Below are 24,215 nucleotides of genomic sequence, written 5' to 3'. Positions count from 1 at the left end.
GGATGTGAAATGAGGACAACATTCAGCTCATCTGTGATGTACCACCACCCCCCCCCCACCCCCCACCCCCAGGAAAAATAACCTGCCAACAGATGTCAACTCTAGCTCAGGGTTGCACTCTCTTCACAAAGTCAAAAGGTTGTGGGTTCAAGTCCCACTCCAGAAGCTTGAGCACATAATCTAGGCTGGCACTTCAGATCAGTACTGAGGGAGTGTGGCATTGTTGGAGGCGCTGTCTTTGGGATGAGATGTTAAACTAAGGCCCCACCTGGCATCTCAGGTAGACATAAAAGATCCCATGACCCTATCTGAAGAAGAGATGGTGATTTCTCCCAGTGCACTGACCAATATTTATCCCTCAACCAACATCACTAAAACAGATTATCTGGTCATTTATCTCATTGTTGTGTGTAAATTGGCTGCCATTTTTCCTACATTACAACAGTGACAACACTTCAAAAGTACACTTCATTAGCTGTGAAGTGCTTTGGGACATCCTGAGGTTGTGAAAGGCACTGTATCAATGCAAGTTCTTTCTTTAAAACTTAAGGGGCAAGTTTAACCGTGTCTGCCAGGTGGAAACCGGGTGAGCAGGCAGTTAAATTGGCCACATTAGCTTACCCCTACCATTCCCACTGCCTTCCCCAATGTAATTTTGACCTGCTCATTTGGGCAGGCGAGAGGAACAGCTGCCAGAAGGCAGCAGAGTCCTTCTTTAAATATGCAGATTGGGCTCTGATGATGTAATTGGAGCCCAACAACAATTTTAACCCGAGGCCTGCACGGGGAAGCCACCTTGCCAACCTAGTGGCAAGAGGAGCCAGAAGAAGCCCAGAAAGGTGAGTTCATTTTTTTTTGTTTCCTTGTGGGGCCTGGAACGAAATCTTGGGTCTCCCCTGCACTGGGTTTGCCTCCCCTTCCCCGATAGCAGTGCCCTCCTGAGGCCCCTCCCAACCACATACATGAGTGCCAGTGACAGTTCATTTGGGTTCCTGACGACACCCAAGATACCACTCCTGGCCATGGGCCAGCTAGGAATTCCCGCCAAGCACTTCCAGGTGGAAGATGAGGCTCATGCAGTTGTAGCCTGAGAGCTAAACTTTCCCAGGACTCGCTGTAAAGGGCCTAACGGTTTTCCTTCTGCCAGGAGTTAAAATCAGCCCTTGAATATCTTGGTTTACAAACTTGAATGAAGTAGTGGATGACTGTCAGTACCTGTAAACTGCACATGGCCTGCATGACTGCCTTTCGGAAAGGAGAAGAAAAAGGGGGTGTAAAGAGAAGAGAAAAACTCCACTCAAGGTGGTCTGGTAGGACAGTGTACTGTGCTGTAGAGTAATGGATTGCAGGTTTATGTCTGCTGTTCCCTGCACAATGTAAGAACCATAATTACCAGGCAATTGGGGAGGCACTAAGCTTCCCCACAGAAACTGAAAGAAAGCCATTTTGGGTAGCTCTCCCAGACCTCTTAGCAACCGGGATTATACAGTAGCCTTGACAAAGTGGTTATCTCTCCACCATCTTGGCTGGGATTAGCCTAAATTTTGTGAGTATACGATGCGCTTGCAGCAATGTGCCCATGATTTCTCAATGTGCTAACAGCAGGCGAGGTTACTTATAAAATTACCACCATCATTTGTAGCACACGAATAACCTAAAAGGGAATAATTTAAATCTGTTATTCTATAATTCTCACCATTTTATCAATAATGTGTTTCTTTGTTTTTCTCTGTGATTCTGTGCAGTTACGAGAGCAAGTTAGGGTAGTTTAGATTATGCCATGAAGGGTGCCACTGCTGTTCTGTTATCAGTTTGTAGGAGCTACCCTGGAGCAGTGGAAAATAGCAGTGTTTATTTTATCATTTTTCCAAGCCCTGGAAGTGAAACCTAAAGCTATCTTGTTGAAAGTCAGAGACTCCGTTGTACTACTGGATATCCTTCTGGCTGGGGAGGAGAGTGTGAAGAAAGAAATGGCTAGGATATGAATGAGAGCATGAAAGAGGGAAGTCAGAAATAATAAAACTAATGATTTTGTCTAGTTCTCAAAAAGCCAACCTCAGTGGCATTGTAATGGGAAAAAAAATTATCTAATGTTTTGTACATCCGGTTTGGATTTCGACTGTCTTTGTTAGACCAAAAAAACAGCTGCCCGGCCTGAGGGAAGACATATGCTGCAGTTTGACCTGCTTCGCTGCTCTATCACATCACACATTATTCATATATTGTATAAAATCAATATGCTAGTGTTTGCAAGAGGTTTATGAGAATTTATAAATGAATATCCCCCAAATTGTACACATGTCTGTGCACACACTTTTTCTTTTTACTGTATTTCTTTTATATGCCAGCATTTTATGTTTTCCAAGTTTTTAAAAATTATATTATGTTTTCTTCCTTTCTCATTTCCCTTCAAGATCTTCTTAAATCTTTAAAATTATTTTAAAATCTCACTTTAAAAAAATGATTGTCGATTATTTGCAGTATTTCTTGATACTTGTGTAAGGCTATAATTCCTGTTGGCAATGTTTAGAACAGGCTTGTTTCCACTATTTTAACAGAAGCAATAGCCCACTTAAAATAAACATGTTAATACCTTCATTAAAATAACTAGGTTAATGCCTCCACTAAAATAACAAAGAAGGAAGGAAAGAACTTGCATTTTTTTTGTTACAACACAGGAGGAGGCCATTCAGCCCATTGAGCCCGTGACGGCTCTCTGCAAGAGCACTTCAGCTAGTCCCAATCGCCCGCACTTTCTCCTTTTTTTCCTTCAGGTACTTATCTAATTCCCTTTTGAAAGCGACGATTGAATCTGCCTCCACCACCCTTTCAGGCAGTGCATTCTAGATCCTAACCACTTGCTGAGAACTGGACACAATACTCCAGTTGTGGCCGAACCAGTGTTTTATAAAGGTTCATCTTAACTTCCTTGCTTTTGTACTCTATGCCTTTATTTCTAAAGCCCAGGATCCCGTATGCTTTTTTAACCGCTTTCTCAATCTGTCCTGCCACCTTCAACGATTTGTGCACATATACCCCCAGGTCTTGCTGTTCCTGCACCCCCTTTAGAATTGTACCCTTTAGTTTATATTGCCTCTCCTCGTTCTTCCTACCAAAATGTATCACTTTGCACTTTTCTGCATTAAACTTCATCTGCCACGAGTCCGCCCATTCCACCAGCCTGTCTATGTCCTCTTGAAGTCTATCCCTATCCTCCTCACTGTTCACTATACTTGCAAGTTTTGTGTCATCTGCAAATTTTGAAATAGTGCCCTGTACACCTAAATCCAAATCATTTATATCAAAAAAAGCAGTGGTCCTAGTACCGATCCCTGAGGAACACCTCTGTATACCTTCCTCCGGTCTGAAAAACAACCATTCACCACTACTCTCTGCTTCCTGTCACTTAGCCAGTTTCGTATCCATGCTGCCACTGTCCCTTTTATTCCATGGGCTTCAATTTTGCTGGTAAGCCTATTATGTGGCACTTTATCAAATGCCTTTTGGAAGTCCATGTACACCACATCAACCGCATTGCCCTCATCAACCCTCTCTGTTACCTCATTAAAAAATTCAATCAAGTTAGTTAAACACGATTTGCCTTGAACAAATTCATGCTGGCTTCCCTTAATTAATCCACACTTGTCCAAGTGACTGTCAATTTTCTCCCAGATTATCTTCCGCTTTCCCACCACCAAGGTTAAGCTGACTGGCCTGTAGTAAAAATTTATATAGTGCCTTTCACATACTCAGAATGCCACAAAGCAGCCAACAAATTACTTCTGATGTGTCATCAATATTGTCACGTAAGCAAATGTGGCAGTCAATTTATGCACAGCAATGTCCCACACGCAGCAATGAGATAAATGACCAGTTAATCAGTTGTGGTGGTATTGGTTGAGGGATAAATATTGGCCAGGACACCAGGAGAATTCCTTTCTTTTTCTTTGATAAGTGCCATGGGATATTTTACATCCACCTAAATAGGCTTGGTTTAATGTCTCATCCAAAAGACAGCACCTCCAAAAATGCAGCTATCTGTCATACTGCACTGAAGTATCAGTCTAGATTGTGAGGTCATGTCCTGCATTGTGGCTTTAAACCATTTCCTGACACAAAAGCGAGAGTAGTACCATTGAGCCAAGCTAGCATTATTAATTTACACAAGTAATTTGATACGAGCATGATTAGCATTTGTATGATAATATCACCAACAGTAATTTTTACCCTGTGTCTTAAAAATTCAATTAAATTTCCTTTTATATTTTTGAAATATTCACAAAGTTCAGGCCAAGAAAGGGGCGAAAGAGTGATCTGAATCTTCAGGAAGCAGTGAAGAGCTGTCCCTGTTGAAAAATATGCACACGTGTGTGTGTGTGTGTGTGTGTGTGTGTATGCATGATGTGTGCTGCTGAATGCTTCCTTTGTATGAAAGGTTGGGACTAATTTTCGAAGGACTTAAGCTGCCAGGTTTATAAAACGCAGATGTCAACTGCGATTATAATTGAAAATCAGTTTTTGCTCAAACCTAGCCTGATGCAAACCATGTTCTTCAAAAATAATTCTCAATGACAGTTAAGTTGTTGTAATAATATATTTTTTTAAAGTATGAATTAGGAAGGAAATTGTGGTCAATTGCATTGATCGACATTATAGCTTTGACAGAAAGTTGGCTCTCGGGTGGTGCCACCTTGCCCCCTACTGAAGCCTCCCTGGCTGGCTATACTTTTCATCACCTACAGTGTAGGTGTGGCCTTTATCACTAAACTACTCCTTGGTCTCTCCACATACACCTCTGGTACCTTATTCTCCTTTGAGCATCTCATATTGTTCAACCCTCTTGCCTTTCCTTTCAAATTCTCATCCTCTACTGCCTTCCCCGGGTTTCACCCAGAGTTTCTCACTGAGATATCCTCCCTCATTTCCTCTTTCAGCCTCTGCACTGAGCAACTCCTCATTTTGGTCAATCCTTCCTTTCCATATCCCAGAGATGAGGCTAATTGTCGCATCCTCATTAGCCTGCCAGCTAAAATCAATGAACTCAGCACAAACCTACGATGGAAACTTCAGCCTTGCTGCTCTGTATTGCTCATGACTGGAAATGCAGGATATTTTCATGGTGAACTGCTGGGGGACTCTACAGGATTATTCTTAACTACAGTATAATTGTTAATTTCAAGATTTCAGCTTTCAATTACTATTGATTGAAGTTTTGGTATCTTGGTAGAATAGTGCTCTGAAGCAACTTCATTTCGATTCCATTGGTTTGGATAATTGTTAATTCCAGAGTAGTTCCCAAATGATAAATAATACACACATGCTAATAATATTAAACAAGAAAGTAGTATCTCATGTCTAAATAATGTACAGTATATTGTTATGGTGCACAGAAACATTTTATTAACATTTTTATTGAATGGTTTCCCTGGATGAACGCCCAGCTTAAAGCAATGACTTTGCCAGTAATTTTGAAATTCATAAATATATATATATATACATTCTTTTTAAATCTTGTTAAGATCTTGATGTTTCTCCTTTACTGAGTCAAATGAAGAAACTCATTTTGCTTCATGGAAGCTGGGTTGTAAATTGTAAAATGTGGTGCTTAAGCACTAGATTAGTTTGAAGTTGGATATTTGTCCTGGTTTGATCTCACCAGGGATGCCATAATATGAAGGACTAAATTTTGCAAATATGCACTGATGGCAGGAACTTTGCCCACTGGCAGCACTTTACAGAAAAATGCAGGCAACACACCCACAGTTTTCCGTAATGTCTGTGCAAGGTTCCCCACTGCCGGTGCACAGTCAAAAACTTACTTCTCTAAACTCTACGTAAAGAAAAAACTTGTCACTAAATTTCTTATTGCCATCAGTTATTGTTAATTATTACATTTTTAAATGTCTTTTCATTACTCTTTGCTCCTACAGACTTAAATGCAGCAGCAGCTTCTGACAAAAAAGCAACAAAAGTTTCTAAAATTGAACTGTGCATCTGTCAAGAATGTCAAAAACTGTAATCATTAAACGTTTGACAATTATTTTTTCTTCAACAGGGAAGTGACAGCGAATGTGAAGTCGATCAGAACAGACCGAAGACGCATTCTTTTGTTAATCACTACATAAGTGATCCTACATATTACAACTCATGGAGACGGCAGCAGAAAGGCATCTCAAGAATTCAGGCCTACAGTTACACAGAGAGTGAATCAGGTGATCCAGGTCACAGCCACCAACCTGCCACTAATTCAACCAACAACATCCATGTTCCTCAGGCCACTCAGCAAGGCAGCCTCTACCGAGCTAAGAGAAGCCTTACACCCACCCCCCAACACCCCTCCAATAACACCAGCCAGCCGGGCACCTTGTATCGACCTGCTAGCAGCCTTGCTCCAGGATCCAGAACCCCACTAGCAGGATTTTCTTCTTTTGTTTAAACAATGCTAAAAGGTGTTTCTTTCTTAGTTTTGAAGAGTTATTGTGTGGAAGACAATCAGTGATCTGCTGCTTGCAGCCTTGCACAGATTTTATTCACAGAAAAAAACACAATTAAAAGGAAAAGAACCGTTAACAAGAGCATCCAGTGTGACGTCCTGCCATGGTGTGAGGAGAAAGAGGTCTCTAGCAACTACAAAAGAAGTGGAGGGGCAGACAGTTTGCCCACTTAGAACTAGTCATGCTACCCCAATGGGTTTACATTCTGATCAGCTAAGCAGTGTATGAATCTCATGTATGTCTATATATACATGTTGGGAGAAAAATATAACCTGATACTATAGTAGCCAATTGGCCAAGTCAAAAAATCTGGTGGCTACTGTTAGTTTCAACGTGCCCATTATATATAAAACCAACAGGTTTAATTTAGTTGCTATCCTGGCTATTTGCAACTATTTTTATTGGCTAGTTTTCACTTTATTACTGCTGCATGACTGCTACAGTGTGACTCCCCAATAAGCTTGTATAATTTACCTGTGTTATCAAATACTGTAATGTTGATAAGTTTAACATTGCTTTTTAAAAATATTTTCTTTGGACAAACCTTCAGATTCATATCTGAAGCTTTGAAAAAGTCTGCCTTTTCTTTGTCTGTTAACTTGTGAGTTGTCATTCACAAAGACAAAAACTGTTTGCATGAATCACAAGACATTATTGGCCATGTGTTTGTAAAGTCACAGTCTTTGTGATATGTTTTTTTCTTAATAGGTTCTTAGAAAATGCAAGGAGTTTTTCTCAAAAATAAGGCAAGCGATCCGTCTTTGGGTTTAAAGCAGGAGAAATATCTATGAGATATCTCATCAGTAGAAGTTAATGGGTGAAGGTTGTCAATAGATGTTCTTCCACAGTATAACTGTTTCCAACACAAGAGATCCCCCATTCTAATGGAATGAATGAGTCAAGGACACGTGGTTTTAGATAGTGGACCGTTTTCCCCCCATTTCTTCTGTCCCTAAATTTGATCATAGCGAGAAGTGGTTGCAAAAATAGTATCAAATGTGAATTAGATAATTACTGACAAATTGACAAATCTCTCTTACTATGTTAATAAAATTCAAAAATAGTTTAGGCACAAGTTTGTCAAGTCCAGTAATCAATCTCATGCCAAGCCCACTTTGTTAGGAGTCATGTACAATGGTTTTTCCATTCCACTTGATTTCTTCTGCATGGAGATGTTGTTCCAGATGCATTGAACGACACAGTAATGTCATGTAGGGCCATTGTACTAGTTCTGCAGAGCAGCAGAGTAACATAACATGGGGGCATTGTCATTGCTATGAAAAACAACATTTAGTCACATGGGACCATTGTTCTACCAATGAGCAACAAAATAGGAATGGTATGTGGGGCTGTTCTTGTAGCTGTAACAAACAGTGTAGTAACTGAAGGAGTCACTTGCAGTGACCATTCTGCTTTTCACAACAGCTCTTAGCAAATTTCAGTTGAAGGCATGTTCATGCAACAAGGAAAACACAGTTGAACCCTTGGGGGAAAAAAATCAAATTTTAATTGAAAACAGACCACACCATGAACTTTCAAAAATTGATGTATTGTAGCCAGATGTCATTGTGACCTTTCACTACTCAATTTTAAAAAAATCAGTTTTATTTTCTCATGTTTTTACAAATGGCTGTGGAATGGAAAAAAAATGACTCAGCACAGCAGTGACTTTAGTATGACCATATTGACTAGATATCATAGAACTTCTTTTATCAAATAAGCAAATATAAACTACCATTCACTTCCAAATTCAAATTAAAGCTGATTTGTAATGTCAGAGGAATATATATTATCTTTAAATACCAACAGACTGTTCTCTTGCATGGTATTTTGTGACTTGACGGTGGATTGTGGCCTTCAGGTCAGAGCATAGTCATTTGTATCAAATATTGATGTTTATTATTTTTTTAAAGTACAGGAAAATGGAATGATGGTTTTAATATATCCATATAGAAAACATCTTGATGTGGTCCTGGCCCAAAGGGATCATTCCTTAGTTCTGAAGATTTTGGTTCCAAAAATTAATAAAATAGGGTTACAACATACACTGTACAAGTGGATGGCAGATCATCTTAGTGCAGCATTCAAAAGTATTTTCTGTTCCTGTTTGCAATACTACATTGTGGAATAAATATATAAAGCATGAAACTTATATTGGGGACCACCTCTCTATTGTGAGTGATCATCATCAGTCCCCAAATTAAATGAATAATTCAGGTGTGAACCTGTATCAGGAAAGCATATCTCTCATCATTCAAAGTCAATGCCAATGCTGGTCATTTTATGTGTCAGGAATGTATTCAGGTAGTTAGTGGCAGCGGATATTCCAGGCTGAAGCAACAACTCTAGCTGGATGAAAACCAAATAACATTTTTAAAATAATTGTGGTTTAATGGAGTCAATGCAAAAATATGCCTCAGAATAATTGGTCAGACAGATATTCCTGGCAGTAACCAATGGTTTACGATACAGAGTTAAAGGGAAGCTATGTAATCCCTGGGTCAATTAAAATAGCACCTTTTAACTTCATTGTTAACCCTTTCAAGATGCTTGAGGATTATGGTATGTTATTTTGGTTAGATTAATTTTTTTAAAGTTATCATGACGTTACAAAAAGCATTTAGGTACAGAAAGACATATTTAGTTTTATATATATATCTATATATATATAGATAGATATATATATATACACACACACACACATATATATATATATATATATATATATTTATGATCATTTTTATTCCATAATTATCGCAAAAACTATTTTCAATGACGATTGTGTTTTTTATAGAAAAAATCCAGGTCAGGGGCCAAGGCCCACAGTGCAGGACAACACAAAGGTTGAAAAGAATAATAGAGAAAGGTAAATTAAGAGGATGTAGTTAGATAAGGCCGAGATTGGGTTTTAAAAACCAATAGGTTTGCGGAAGAACAATAGAATGAGGGAGGTAAGACCTTCCACAGGTTTGAGATGCCGGGAAGACTGAGTTAGAGCAGGAGACAGTGGAATGAGTCCTCAGTTAAACAATGGCCCGGATTTTGCGGTCAGAGGCGAAGGACCGGCGCTCGCTGTTCATTACCCTTACAGCTGCCCACAGACTATACGTGGGCTTTTGAGCGGCAATTTACGGTTACTAGAGATCATTTTCAGTGCGATGCCCTCAACAGGAGATCTGTGGCAGCGTGTCTCTTCAACCAATCAGATTGAAGAACCCTCACTGAGCCATGCAGAATCTAAACTAAAAAGTATAGATTGGAATATTTAATTCAATGTAAAATAATGTACAGAAAGCGAAATAAAGTGAGGGACAGAAAGATGGGATTAAGTGAGGGAAAGGAATTTGGGATTAAGAGAGAGATAAGAGACAGAAAGAAAAAGTTAATTTTTATTTTTTTTAAATCTCCAACAAAAGTTAAAATCTGAAGGAATGAGACTCCACACTTATAAAAGTAAATTTTCAGTGCCAGAGAAGTTGTTTGGCAGTAATTAAGATTTATCACACCGTTAAAAATTCACTTACACCTGAATGCACATGCCCTAACTTTTTCTGGCGTGTTTAGAGGTTAGCTAGTGGGTAAGTACAGCAACTTCACGTCGTTCCATTTATTTCAATGTCGAATCTCCCAGTGAGTTACAGGTGAAGTGAAGCTTGTGGAGGAGCAGGGCAACTTGGACAGCAACTTCCTGATTTCCGCATTTAACTGCACATGTGCGGACACCAGAAGTTGCTGTCCGATTTACGCCATAATAACGATGAGCACTGTCAGCTTCACCATTATTCTTAATGCAAAATTTGGCCCATTGTATCATTCAAATTCTAATGTGTAATGTACAGGAATAAATATACCTGAACTCACAGTGTTCTTTGGAGAAGCAAAACATAAACAGAAATCCAGTTCTGACTTTGAATATGATACTAAAGATTTAATCTGATCATTTTGCTTGTAACGCTATCCTTTTATACTGAGCAAAACTTCTTCAATATGGGCTCTCAACTCAAAATCTATCACAATTGATTGTGGGAGAAATAAAGCATACCTTTTAATAGAAGGGCCTTAATTGGTAAAGAAGAGTGTGTGCATGGGGGATGCTTTCAGTTTAAAAAAGAAATGCCAATCTGAGGCAGTCTAGCTGTTGAAATTAATGATCACTGCAGTTTTGGGTTGGAACTGAACTATGCCAGCTCAGTTGCCTCCCTGATCAGTATCTTGATGGTTTTGATATGAATGTACAGGAATCCCAGTAGAGCTATTCAATACTGATATTAGTGCAGCAGTTTCTTGCAGAAGAAGTCCCATGTGGAATGAAATTAAGATTGACACTTGGAACATGAGACTCCCAGTTTGGTTAACTGCGTGGTGTGCTTGTGAACCATACAGACAAGAAAAAACTGAGGCCGTGATTTTTCCTGTCGATGCGGCTTGGGGGCGGGACAATTGCCTTCTGGGTTCCAGACCCGCCTCCAACGACATCAGACGCACAGACGCGATTTTACATCAATTGGCCTTGTTAAGCCCACCCTGCAGGCTTGCTGGCCAATTAAGAGGAAGCCGGTGTCAGATGATGTCAGTTGATGATGTGTCATCTGCCAGTTTTCTTAAAGGGGACGCACAATTTTTTTTGACAGCTAATTTTTCAGTGTTTGACAGCATTGAGGTGCTGCAAACACTGACAATCACTGTACAAAGGTGAGCCCTTGCACCCAGACTCTCCAGTGACTCCCTCCTTAGGCTAGAACAGATGGCAGCTGCAGGTGAGGTTACAGAAGTGATCTGTCACTGGTGAGAGAGGTTCTCCCAATGAGGTGAAACTACACATACAATCCAAAACTTGTCACCTACAGAAAAGTGTAAATGCGTTAAAAATGATTTTCCCAAAATTTTCTTACCTCTGAAACTCACCAGTGTACCATTGGATCCTTCACACCACTTCTGCAGCTGTCATCAATGTAGAAACATTACAGTAGACCTACAGCATGCCACACTTAACCTGGCGTGGTATCCGGACGTTGGGAAGCCAGCAGCAGACCTATCAAAATTGCAAAAAGCCTATTAACTGCCTGTTAACAACCTGTTAACAAGTAGTTAAGTGCCTATAATCCTCTTCCCGCCGCTAGGTGCCAGGTCCATGCGCAAATCGGGGACCCGACACCTGGGAAGATTGTTTGGAGGTGAGTTGACCCGCTGTCAATCTTTGCGATTTTGTTGGATGTCCCACCTCCAAACCCACCCCCTGAGCGCCGGCAAAATTCCAGCCTGAGTCGCCGCTAAGTTAGTTGATTTCAAGTGGGGCAATGGCAGGACACCACAATTGGCCTCAGTGTTCCATGACATGGAACAGAAAATTAAGCAGGGTTACTGCTAATCAGTGACTCCTACTGGAAAATGTCAAAATCTGAATGATTTGAATGGCCCATACAGTTAAATAGTTGTTGACACTCTCTCAAAGGAGCTATTATACAATTTTTTAAAAAGTATATCTCTTTGTATTTAAGGTACTCCTCTTTCTCCTTCCTGTCAAAGTAAGGACTTCAGTCATTAAAATATGATACAGCGTATTATCACAGCGATCCATTTTTAGTGTGAATATTGTCATGAATCAAGGGATGGGACACAATGACAGTTGACAGCCACATTAATCAGCCCCCCCTCCACCACCCATAGTGTGTACACACACACAGTAAAGCAGTATTCCTAGAAAAAGTTGAAAGTTACTTTGGAGAGACTTCAAGGAAGTAATCTAATGTCAGAGTTCAGATTGTGGTTGTTAACAGCACAAGTTTTGTTCTTGGGGTTTATGACGTAATTTGATTTGTCATTTTACATTTGCTTTACAAAAGCAAAATAAATGCATATAATTATGTCTGTTGCAAAGGAAGAATGGACACCAGTGCTAGTGTCTTGTTTCAGTCAACTTCAAACATTTGATAGGAAAATAATCAGCCATTACCTTACAGAATGTAAACATATATCCTATCTTTTACACTAGACATTATCTAGCCATAGATTAGGCCTCAAATTAAATATTAAAAACTGTCTAAACATATGCACTGGCCAATAACACAGGGTAGCTGGTGAGTTAAACCAATCTATTTACACCATTACCATCTCAGTCAAGTTACTTTCTGGAGACGGTGGAAGACTGGAAGTGGCATCCAGTGTGCTCTCAGCACTGAAGCTAGGAAAGCTTTTTTTTTAATCAAATATTTTGAATAGTATATAACTTAATCTGTAGGCTGGCAGAAAGTACACTGATAACAATTTGAAGAATACAATTTGTGTTTCAATTGTTTGCTAGCACATAGAATGGTGGAATTTTTTTCAAATCAAAATTTTACTTTGTACAAGTGACTTCTAAGGAGTCAGAAATCACCAAAGTGTTGCCTTTTAGTGTGTGTTTTGTCTTAGTATTTTCCTTAGACACATAAATAACATATATATATATATATATATAGATCATTTGGCTAAGTCACTTTCATGTCAAGAGTTTCAAATCATGTTCCAAATTGAGAATGTGCTTGTAGTTAATATTTGGTTTCAAGTCCTGTATTTGCATTGGCTAATCAGGAACATCCAGCAGATAGAGCGATGCTGTTGGGATCTGGCAGAGAATTTGTTAAACTCATAGGACAAAGGCAACAGGTTGCAAGGTGAGTTGGCACACTTTTTTTTATCTCTGAGATCTGCGTTTGATTCCAGACTATACCGATAGGATGAACTTCGCCACTTGTTGCAAAGTCCCTGGTGAAATGAATATTGGCATCTTCAGACTAGTCTTTAGTTGGCACAAATTGATACACTTGGTTAGAGAAAGAGTAATAATGGTGAGAAGTGGAATTATTCACATTATTGCAGCAGCGATACTCTTCTGAGGTTGGGGGGTTACACATGTTATTGTGGTAGAAGGGACCTTGAACTTGCATTTGGTGCATGCAGTGGCTTGATACAATGATACTGAGGGGCTGATTTTAAGTTTTGGCACAAAATGGCTGGTTGGCAGGCACAGCATGTCTGCCTCCTGCCCATTATTGCTGGTGTGAGGCCCAAGCCATTTTGAGGCCCGGGTCTCATTTGCATCTGCTTGCACGTGCCAAGCCAGCCCTCCTCCTGTCCCCACAAAAATAAAGGGTTTCAACCCATTTTATTAAGCGGCCTCCAGCAGTTCCTTTAACAACCACTGGTTAAGCCGCTCAATGCATTGCTCCATCCATTTGTGCATCAAAATTGCAATCGTGGTCCTATGTATGTTATAGGACCTGATTACAGATTAAATCTGGCCTCCCGCCTGAAACAGGCGGGCAACTCCAACCACCCATCTAAAGCCCCTGCCAAGATGGCGGTGACTGGAGCGCTGGCATAAATGGGGTGGCCCAATGCCATTTTCAGGCAGCTACTGCCACGTTACACAAGGCGCCGCAGTCAAAATCATCCTCTGAGTATACAAAGTGGAAAGTGTTTCATTCCTCAGCACTTGACAAACACACAAAATCACTGTATTGTCTATTCTTTCATCTTGGAGCCTGCATTTGTAGCAGAAAGTACAAAAGTGTTCTCTCTTTGATAAGAAATGTTGTTTCACCTTTGGTACCTGGATTTTAGTCTAACCTGGAGGGTGTTATCAATGTTTATTTTTCTCTGGCTGTCTACAGGCTTCCATTATAGAACTTGATGCTACCAACCAGAAGTTTAAGAAAAAATCCCTGGGTGCATATGATGGCCAAAAAGGGAAATGGCAACTGCAAACATTAACCAGTCCTTTTTTTGAAGATATTTGTGATCTTTATATAAAAAAGTGTTTCTATATATTTTCTTAAATTTTCTGAAATGGTACTATTGTTTTTAAACCTATGTAATTCAAAATCATGAAGAAAAATGCATTATTTTAGAAATCAATAGTCTGAGGTAGTAAAAGACTTCACGCTTCACTTTTATGTCTGTGCAATGAATGACAAATATGTCAATATGGTCGGTCCAAACTGAGGGGTGTGCTTCTACATAATATTTCAGCTTCTTGCTGTAAATCTGACTTTTATCAGCCTGTAAAGTGTTTATGAAGAAAAGTGCCCCATCATTTTGCATATGTTCACTATCTGTTTTGCCAGAGTCCAAAAGTCTGAACTGGTTTTATGAAAAGTGTTGTTATACCATTCACATGCTGTGATATTTTCTACTGTTTGGTGGAAATCCTGCTCTGAAATGTAGACTTAAATATTGCTCTATTTTTAATTATTAGTTAAAAGTGTGAATTTTCTCACTTATATTTGCTTTTATGAATCAGTATGTTTGTACCATTCTTTTAGTAGTTTAAGCTATTTATAGTTAATCTTTTGCCAAATTCATGCCAAATTTGCGCTCTGTCTACAATAATGTTATGGTTTTATATGCGTGTTTCTCTGTACACAGTACTTTGCTGTTATGTGAGGTTTTTTTCTGATATGCCTTTGTTCATGATGTTTGAATACATTAGTTTTATCTTTGTTTCCCCTCTCCCTGAAGTTTGGTTTTATTGTGAATCTCAGGTCAATGGAGACATTTGCCCAATACATTGAATATTTTTTACACTTATCACAAGATCCCATCAAATATACAGTAGTAGAGAATTAAGATGTATTTTGAGCCTGATAATTTAAACGTTGTTTCAAAAAGAGACATATACAAATAGTTATGTTTATTTTTTCTTGAATGATTATTCTTTTGGGAAAGTGTTTGGGCAAAAAAGAGTACTTTATGTATTGTGACATATTGGCAAGTATCAAGCTAATGTCTGCATTTTCAGTTAGGCCTGAAGGGAATCGGTCATTGTTATGCTGGTTATTTTTGTCTGTAATGTTGGATGATTCCAGAAACAGTTGACAAACAGGGAAAGGATTTCTGATAAACGTGATAACAAGTGCAAGGTTCATGTTGATTTTTAGTTTTGTATGTAGCTGCGAAGAATATAATTTGTATTAGGCATAAGCATGGAGCAGGTTAAAATGATCTTGGTGTCACAAATAGAAGGTGCATTTAACGTAGTAGAGGTTGGTGGAGATAATGTAATTGGCTGAATATAATGTATAAGAATAATACATCATGCAGCAGTTTTGAGACATTCAGGGGCGGAGATAGTGTGTTTGTGTAACATAGAGAGAATAAGTGTGTCATACCTCACTACAGTCTGGGTGCAATCCAGGTGCTGCCTGTTATCTAGTTTTAGTTGAATTAATAAACCTCTGCTAAGAGCTATACTTAAGAAATTACCAGTCACATCTTGCGTGGGGTGCAATATGGAAATCATACTTTGCCAAAGCTTCTTTATTAAGAGAAATGGTGAAATAACTGAAATATTTCATGAACTGAGCAACTTGCTTAAGTCTTTATACGGTGAATTTGGTCCAATATAAATGCATTTTACGTAGAGACACAGAAGATATTTAATTTACATCAAAGCGTCCTGTGCATGCAGCATTTACAGAATTTTACTTGCAATAGCAAATAACATTTTCCTATTTGCAGGAGTTAAATTTATGGAATGTACGATGTCTCATATAAGCATTCTTCCTACGGTTTGACTCAGAAGGTTTGGAGGAATTTGTTCATTCTTGCCCCATAATTTACAATTAAAAATGAAAGATCAGAGTTGTGCCACCTAAGTAGTATGCCATCCAACTCCAACATCTTGGAGAATAGTTTTGTCTTGCAGGTAGTAACAGATCTAATACTTGAATTAATCACTTCTTTCACATACAATTATAAATTGTGAATTCAGCACATTTATTGAAGGCAATTAAATTCTGTTAGTGATAAGAGATTAGTAAAGTGAGTCCCAAATATTTAATTGCAAGAGCTGTTGTATTGTGTAGGGTAATTAGTTCAGTGTTTATTGTATAGGGTAGAAGAGCCCCATTACCAATAGCTATATCTCTAGTCAGCAATATCCAAACTGACACCAGACTTGCTCTGCTATGTCGTTTTCAGCAACACTGTTTTCAAAGTTTAAGCAATGTGACCTTTTTATAAAAAACCATGTATGAAGATAGTATTGATCAAGTAGTGTTCACTTTTTTCCATCAATATTTTCCCCTTTTCTACTGAAGGCACTAACTAAAGTCAAAGTATAGTCTCACGGGCAATGGCAGTTCACCAGTAGCTTAATAATGAGCTATTCTTGTGTGAAGCTTGACAGCTAAGCTAGTACGATAGCAAAATACTGCGGATGCTGGCAATCCGGAATAACAACAGAAAATGCTGGAAAAACTCAGCTAAGCTAATTCTGTTCTCACACAATGCCCACTTTTTCACACCTTTCCAGCAGGGCTCGCTGGATAGTAATCAGGAGTGGAAACTCTGATTGAGTTTTATGATAAATGTGATAACAAGTGCAAGGTTCATGTTGATTTTTAAGCCCTGGGACACTTAGACCAATTGTAATAGCCCTACAGCTGCCCTCTTAGACCAGGGATCGAATATAGGACCTTCCTAGTCTATATGACTCAAAGCTGTACAGGGTAGAGCATTTACCCTTTGAGCCATTAGAAGAACTAAAGTCAGAAGTGTTAAAACTTACCAACATGGCAGCGCTGTGGCATAAACCATTGGAGCATACTAATGTTGTTCAGCAGAGCAGCAAATAAAGGTTCTCCCTATGCGTTTTTCCATTTAAACTAGGCCACTTGGGGAGATTATGAGCAGAGATAAGGTATTTTCATCAAAAAAAATTAAAAGGCAAGCCAGAAATGTACCTCCTAGCGGCTGATTTAAAAGAGCCATAGTCCATGAAACAGGTTTCCTGCCCATTATCTTGTTCGCATTTGGAGTAAGAGGACCTAAAATAGCGAAAAAAAGACAGCTTACATTAGGAGGGCGGATCTCTAACAGTTTAATTTAAAAGATCACATTAGACTGGTTGTTTAGTTCATTCTTGGACATTGTATAGCAAACTTGTTATCCATTCTACATACAATTGTAAAAAAAATTCAAGTCAACATTCAAGCCAGATCACAGAGTACCTATAAAAAGACGTAACCTACTATGCCAAAATTGTTACGATAGTAGGGAAACTTCCCTTACTGTAACTGAAAAAGAATACTTACCCTAACATGGACGCCACCCATTTCCTGAGGGGGAATTCTGCATAAGTACTACCAATTCTCCAAAGGTAACAAAGGAAAACAATCTCAAAAATACTCATGTGTTCTCACATTCATCTCAGGCCTGCTGTTCTCCACATTTCCCCTTCTAAACTCCACACCTTCATTGTTGTGCTTTACATATCCATAAATGATGGAATATAACAGTGAGGAGAGGTTTCTCTGGCATTAACTTCAGTACAGGCACTTAATTTTATTTTCTTTGTCTCTCTTGGGTAAAGTGATTTGCTTTAGTTGATTTCATACATCTTGTCCAATATATCTATTGAAACGTTCCATCTGGGACCATAGATTCCTACATTTTTCAGATAAAAATTTAAAATAAAAATCTGACCTAGTTTCTTATAACTGAGATGCAGGAACACTGGGGGCGATAGCAAGACAATTTGAAGCATCTTGAGTTTTGATAATTATTTGAGGTGTCCATTTGCTAATTAAATGCAGGAAAATTTCAACAACAAAAATACTTGCATAGTGAACTAGTGACAACTTATTGATGTTTTCCACACATAGTACTGCTTCCTGTAACTGGTGTTTTGCAACACACAATAATATTTTACATTGAAAATATTGATGTATAACATAAGTGATAACTGTTCAAAATTCCTGCCAAGAATAAGTATAACTTCGTAAAATATTGATGCTCAAATTGAATTTAAAAGCCACTGCTATGCCACAGAGATCATTGGAACTGAAATTTGGCCAGAATAAAGATATTGCAAATTAGAATGAAATGCTGTTGGTTCTTCATCGCTATTCAGAATTAGATGTCTACCACTGTGATAGAGGTATCAGAATTGGAGTCTGAAATGATTGGTTTATCATAACTAGTTCACAAAGTAGCCTGAATGTCTGCCACTATGCTGAGGCTATCACAGCTGGAATTCAAGACTAGATTTGTTAAGGCTAGCAAATAATGTAATCTAAATGTCTATCACTACAAAGAAGAGTTCCAATTCAAGATAGCTGGTTATTGAGCCTCAGTTTCATGATGCTAATTTCTATTTAACAAAGCCCACATGAAAAACAAGGTCTGGATTCCTAGATCTCTGGACTCCTTAATACCGAGGTATGCAATTAACTCCTAGCCATGTTAACTGTTTACGTTGCAGCACATAAGCAGAGGACAACATGAAAATTGTAAAGTCAATTTTTGACAAAGAGTTATACATATCTCAAAATCTACTGAACATCATGCACCCTGGGTGTTTATACTGGCTCAGGCATGTTTACACTGATGTTCTACTGGGATTAAGCCAATGATGAGGGAGGGTCATGAGGGATGAGAATTTATACTTGATCTGTATTAATATAGTTTAATTTTCATAGTTTTCTCTGCCAATTTTCTCCCCTCCCTTTCTCTGCTGAAGTTGTTCACTCCTTAGTGACCACAATTCCATGGAGGCCAGTTTACCTTTAGTACTTTGCACAAGTAGCCTTTGTTCATGTGTGCGCCTTAATAATATTTATCAGCGGTCTATTCATCCATGAGGGGCAACTGGCATCCACACACATGCACTTTCATCAGGGGTCAATGGATAGTGAGGACCTTGGTTGATTTTCCCCTCCCTAACTTAGGGGTACTGAAACCAATTGCATTGCCCATTGTGGTGGTGGGTTGGGCGGTGGGCAGGTTAATTCTAAAGGTTTAAAGTGCAGATATGTAAAATTGAACCGTATTATAAAACCTCCAAAGTAAACTAGCTCAAGTTACCAATTGCTAACATGAAGTACTCAGAATTGAAATTCAAGATTGCTGGAAAAGGTTGCCAATGAGCTCAAGTTCTCAAGATGACTGTTACAGGAACTTCAGTAAAAACAGAGAGTTGTGTTGCTGTCCAGAGCATCCTCATAATTTGTGTGATTTTTTTTTAAGAAGTGCATTATGGTGGCGAACCTCCAAACAAAGATTAATTTTGTTCTGGTTCTTGATAGAGGTTTATTTCCAACTGGAACCTCTGGACCAAATCTATATTTGACACAGTCCTTTCAAATAAAAAATACATTTCAATAAACATGTATTTGAGGGTATTCTTTTAAAAGCTATATGAGAGGGGAACAAAGCACAAAGTTGGTTACTGAGGGTTATCAAGCTTTGAACTGCAATAATCCAATCAGAAATGTAATTTAAATTTTTTTTTTAAACCCACTCATTTTGCATTTTTCTCACCTCAACTGGTACTCCTTGCTGTGTACAGTTCTAGACACTAGTACCTTACTCAAATGGTCATTATTCAATATGTGAGCCTTAACAGTGAGTATCAGCAAACTATTCAATCATAGAGGGGTCATCAAAGTGGAGCTGATTCTATCCTGTCTTCCTCCTCACCCAACAGGCACACGGAAATCTCACTAATTTCTACTCCCTAACCCAACAGTGCTGAGCCCAGTTGTCGCGTTCCTACAATTTACCACTACTCTAACTGAGCACAGACTGGTTATTGAACCGGAGACCATCCTGTCTATGGCTTAGCTGGATAAACTCATTGAGCTATTGGGGAAGCTTATTTTTTCCCCTCTTTGTTACTTAGGTTTCTCCACTCAACTTACTATTTATACATGCATATGCACGCCCATACCCTGTTGCAATGCCATTGTTTTAAAGTAGCCCTGACAGTCACTGAATGTGTGAGAACAGTACAGCTTTACACACCCTCCAAACTTCTATCATTCATCAAGGAGAAACACCTTTCCTTCATTTAGTGCCTCTCCAGTGTGCCTGCCTGAGATGAAGACCTCAATGTGCCATGAAAGGGAATCCATATCCTACCACAGCACAACATTGTGTTTCAGTGTACTGATGTACTGCACAAATAATTCATCTGAAGGTTTTTATTTGAAAATTTCACTGGTGAGAAACTCTTCAGAAACATTGTTATTGCAAAGATTTTGGTGAATTCCTATACCACGTCCATATAGAATGCCAGTTTTTTTTTTACAAAAAAGGTTTTGGTCGGCTAGAAGAAATACCTGATGACACTGCCTGATTAAATTTGATAACAGGAGCCAGTTTCAATGTTGTGCCTTAAATGTAGTGAACTTTCAAAGACACCAGTAAACTGGGTCCATTATTCAAAATTACATTACCTCACATTTGATTTCTTGACTATTTAAAATTTGTTTTCAAAATCAGTTATACCAATGCTTACAAAACAGGACCGATGCTGTCACTCACACTGAAACCAGTCTTAGTGATCTATTTAATAATGCATAACATTGATTTTAATATATAAAATGGAAGAACTAGAATCACAAAATGAATCAGCATGATTGATGTTGGCAAACAGGGAGCTTGGTTAACTCTTCCCATAACAGAGTAATCATTAAACCTAATTATGCTTATATGGCAGAAAGAATTACTCCATACACACCTAAGAATTCCAGATTCAACAGCTGTTTTAGGCTGATTTTGCTACAGCACCCCATGATGGGAAAAAAAAATCAGCCTGGGTTCCTGCTCTTGATTCCTATCCGGTGACCCTTGCTGGGAAGTGCACACACGTGCACAGAGTGAGGGCAAGTTTGGGCTTGACTGTGTGCTCTCCCTGCCAACTCTCAACATCCAGGCTCATAATAATGTACAGTTCTGTGAGGTACTGCAAGGCTGCTAGCACCCATAAATCCATACCCCAATAACAACACCTTTAGGGGAGGAGGGGAAACACCGGAGAGGATTAAAAGTCATCCTACATGTAAAGGATGTTGTCAGCTTGATCTGCTGACCCAGCACACTGTTGGTCATTGCTGGTCCTCTTTTTCCTGTGCTAGCAAACTAAGGGTTAATACCAGCCTAGCTTTTCCCGCTCTAAAAGATTAATACTGGTCTATACTATATTACTCATAACCCAGTATATTAAGTGTTGCTTTTCGTTGTCTCAATGGCTGAAGGATCGATAACGAGGGCACAGATTTAAGGTGATTGGCAAAAGGACCAGAGGCAATGTGAGGAAAACCTTTTTTACGCAGCGAGTGGTTAGGATTTGGAATGCACTGCCTGATAGGGTAGTGGATACAGATTCAATAGTAGCCTTCAAAAAAGGAATTGGATAAATACTTGAAGGAGAAAAAATTGCAGGGTATGGGGAAAGAGCGGGGGAGTGGGACTAACTGGATTGCTCTTCGAAAGAGCCGGCGCAGACGCGATGGGCAGGATGGCGTCCTTCTGTGATGTATCATTCTATGATTCTATAGCGCCTTTCATGACCACCGGACATCCCAAAGTGCTTTTCAGCCAATGAAGTACTTTTTGAAGTGTAGTCACTGTTGTAACATAGGAAATGCGGCAGCCAATTTGCGCTCAGCAAGCTCCCACAAACAGCAATGTGATGATGACCAGATAATCTGTTTTTGTTATGAGGAATAAATATTGGCCAGGGCACCGGGGATAACTCCCCTGCTCTTCTTCAAAATAATGCCGTGGGCTCTTTTACGTCCATCTGAGAGAGCAGATGGGGGTCTGGGTATAACGTCTCATCCGAAAGACAGCACCTCCGACAGTACTGCACTGGAGTGTCAGACTAGATTTTTGTGCTCAAGTCTCTGGAGTGGGACTGTGAACCCACAACCTTCTACCTGGGAGGCAAGGGTGCTACCCACTGAGCCACTAGCTGACAGTTAAAACACAATAAAGATTAATACTAGTTTAGCCTAGGTTTTTTTTTTCTACCCAGCAAACTACAAGTGAGCGCCACTCTACCTATATGCCTCAGCACACTCAAGGTGAGCCAAAAGTGCTGCAAACTTTTGAATGATGGTGGTGATGCAATGAGAATCATTTAGAAGTCGTTCATTGGGCTTTGATTAAAATGACGTTATCTGAATGACGTTGCAGATGGGGATTGGACGAACTCCCGGAACGATTCCGTACAATGAGTAAACGTGAAAGAAACACACAAAAAAAAACAAAGGGGGGAAAAAAAACCCCAAGGAGCCGGGGAGGTAGGAGGCGTTTCAAGAACCAGTGGGGAGGTACGTACAGGTGGAGCGTGTTTCCTAAATGTTAACGTGTCGCTCACCGCTATTGTCATTTATGGACACAGGAGTGCGTTCACCGGCTCTGCTCGTTTAGACCGTCTGTCGGGAGTTAATCGACCGTCTTTTTTTTTCAAATTTGTTTGCTCCGAGCGAGTTTTAATCTTTTTGCCGCTTTTCACGAAGGGAATCCTCGCTGCCGTGGGGCTCGAGCGGCTGTGTGGGAGCGGGAACGTTGTGTCCGCGAGCGCCGACCGTTAATGGCCGTTTGCTCGGCGCGAGCCGCCTCGTCACACCCGCTCCCGGAGGCTCCCGCCCGGCCCGGGAGAAGGTCTGGCTCTCATTCTCGCCGGCCCTCCTCTTACCCCGCCGGCCCGGCCCGCCCGAGGGAAGGTCTGGCTCTCATTCTCGCCGGCCCTCTTACCCCGCCGGCCCGGCCCGCCCGAGGGAAGGTCTGGCTCTCATTCTTGCCGGCCCCTCCTCTTACTCCGCCCGCTCGCTGCACTTTGGACAGTTTTGAAAAAGGGTTTGACCCGAAACGTCGACTCTATTTCTCTCTCCACGGATGTTGCCTGGCCTGCTGCGTTTTTCCAGCATTTTCTGTTGTTATTTTGGACAATTTATTGTTTAGTGTTTTGGGGCTGTCGCGTCCGGAAAGAAACCCGAGTGATGGGCACATTTCCTGCAATGGGAATTCTTCCGCCCCCTGTTCCATTAGGAGGGCTGGGCTAAAGTCCCTGGGAAAGGGACTTCCAAGGAATCCAGACCAGAGGATGGCCCCAGCCATGTGTGTTCTGCCGTGGATAGTCTTCTGTAATTATTCTGTGCGTTGTACACCTACAGTTCGTGAAGTGAATCCAATGCTTTCATCTGCACAAATATAACTGCACGACAGCTTGAGCCAACATCTGCATCGTCACTTGTGACTAGTGAATATTTAATCATAAATATGTTGAACTGTGCCTACAGTTAGTGCGACATGTATCTTTTTTTTAAATGTATCTCTTGGAGCAGAATTTTTTTTAACAGGCTGTGGAATGCACTACTAGAGTTGGTGGTTTTAAGGATAGGTCAGATAGGTGATTGAAGGAAAGGGGGACAAAGGGATATGGAAATAAGGCAGACAGATGGGATTAGGATGACTGCTCCTATGGAGGATAAACACAAGTGCAGACTGGTTGGGATGTAAGGCCTGTTTTGCTGTTGTAAGCTGCCATGTGCTAGATATGATTCTGTGGGTAAGGGCAGCCCTTCAGTACACGCCCTTCATGTGTGGCACAGAACCTTGAGTTGTCATTGGGCTGTTTGTGCGGCATTACAGGAGAGTCTGAATGTCCTCATTCAGTCCAAATATGCATGCAGGGATGCTCGAGGGTAGAATTAGGGGAGCACAGTCACAAACTCCGTTCCCTAACCACTGACTCTATCCCTCTCCCAAGCATCTAAGGCTGAACCGCACTGTTTGCAACGTTGGTGTCATATTTGAGCTTCCGACCACACATTTGCAGCATAACTAAGACCGCCTATTTCCACCTTCGTAACATCACTCATCTCTGCCCCGCCTCAGCTCATCCGTTGCTGAAACCCATATCCATGCCTTTGTTACCTCTAGATTTGA

The 24,215-nt window shown here is 40.0% G+C and overlaps 2 protein-coding genes and 1 long non-coding RNA gene across 11 annotated transcripts in view; 2 read left to right on the top strand and 1 right to left on the bottom strand.

Annotated features, from left to right (window-relative positions):
* The window catches only part of sdk2b (sidekick cell adhesion molecule 2b), a 1,061,066-nt gene extending 1,046,091 nt beyond the window's left edge, over nt 1-14,975 (top strand). For all 7 annotated transcript variants that reach the window (XM_085963616.1, XM_085963614.1, XM_085963610.1 and 4 more), the window contains one exon: nt 6,056-14,975. In XM_085963616.1, coding sequence (XP_085819742.1) covers nt 6,056-6,436 — 381 coding nt within the window. In that variant the 3' untranslated portion in view covers nt 6,437-14,975. The remainder of the gene's footprint in view (nt 1-6,055) is intronic.
* Nucleotides 1-23,445, bottom strand: part of LOC147102800 (uncharacterized) — a 105,982-nt gene extending 82,537 nt beyond the window's left edge. Inside the window, exons 1-2 of the long non-coding RNA XR_015073114.1 lie at nt 22,642-23,445; nt 17,219-17,302 (exon numbers count right to left, since the gene is read on the bottom strand). This is a non-coding gene — a long non-coding RNA (uncharacterized LOC147102800). The remainder of the gene's footprint in view (nt 1-17,218; nt 17,303-22,641) is intronic.
* cdc42ep4b (CDC42 effector protein (Rho GTPase binding) 4b) overlaps nt 22,446-24,215 on the top strand; it is a 28,644-nt gene continuing 26,874 nt past the window's right edge. For all 3 annotated transcript variants that reach the window (XM_085963625.1, XM_085963620.1, XM_085963619.1), the window contains exon 1: nt 22,446-22,594. The gene's annotated coding sequence lies outside the window, so the exon portion shown is untranslated. The remainder of the gene's footprint in view (nt 22,595-24,215) is intronic.

This window comes from Somniosus microcephalus, chromosome 21, assembly GCF_052327205.1.
Source record: "Somniosus microcephalus isolate GS21.2 chromosome 21, FLI_Smic_1.0, whole genome shotgun sequence".
Lineage (NCBI taxonomy): Eukaryota > Metazoa > Chordata > Chondrichthyes > Squaliformes > Somniosidae > Somniosus > Somniosus microcephalus.
The sequence above is the reverse complement of the archived record's forward strand: the minus strand, read 5'-3'. Positions and strand labels throughout refer to the sequence as shown.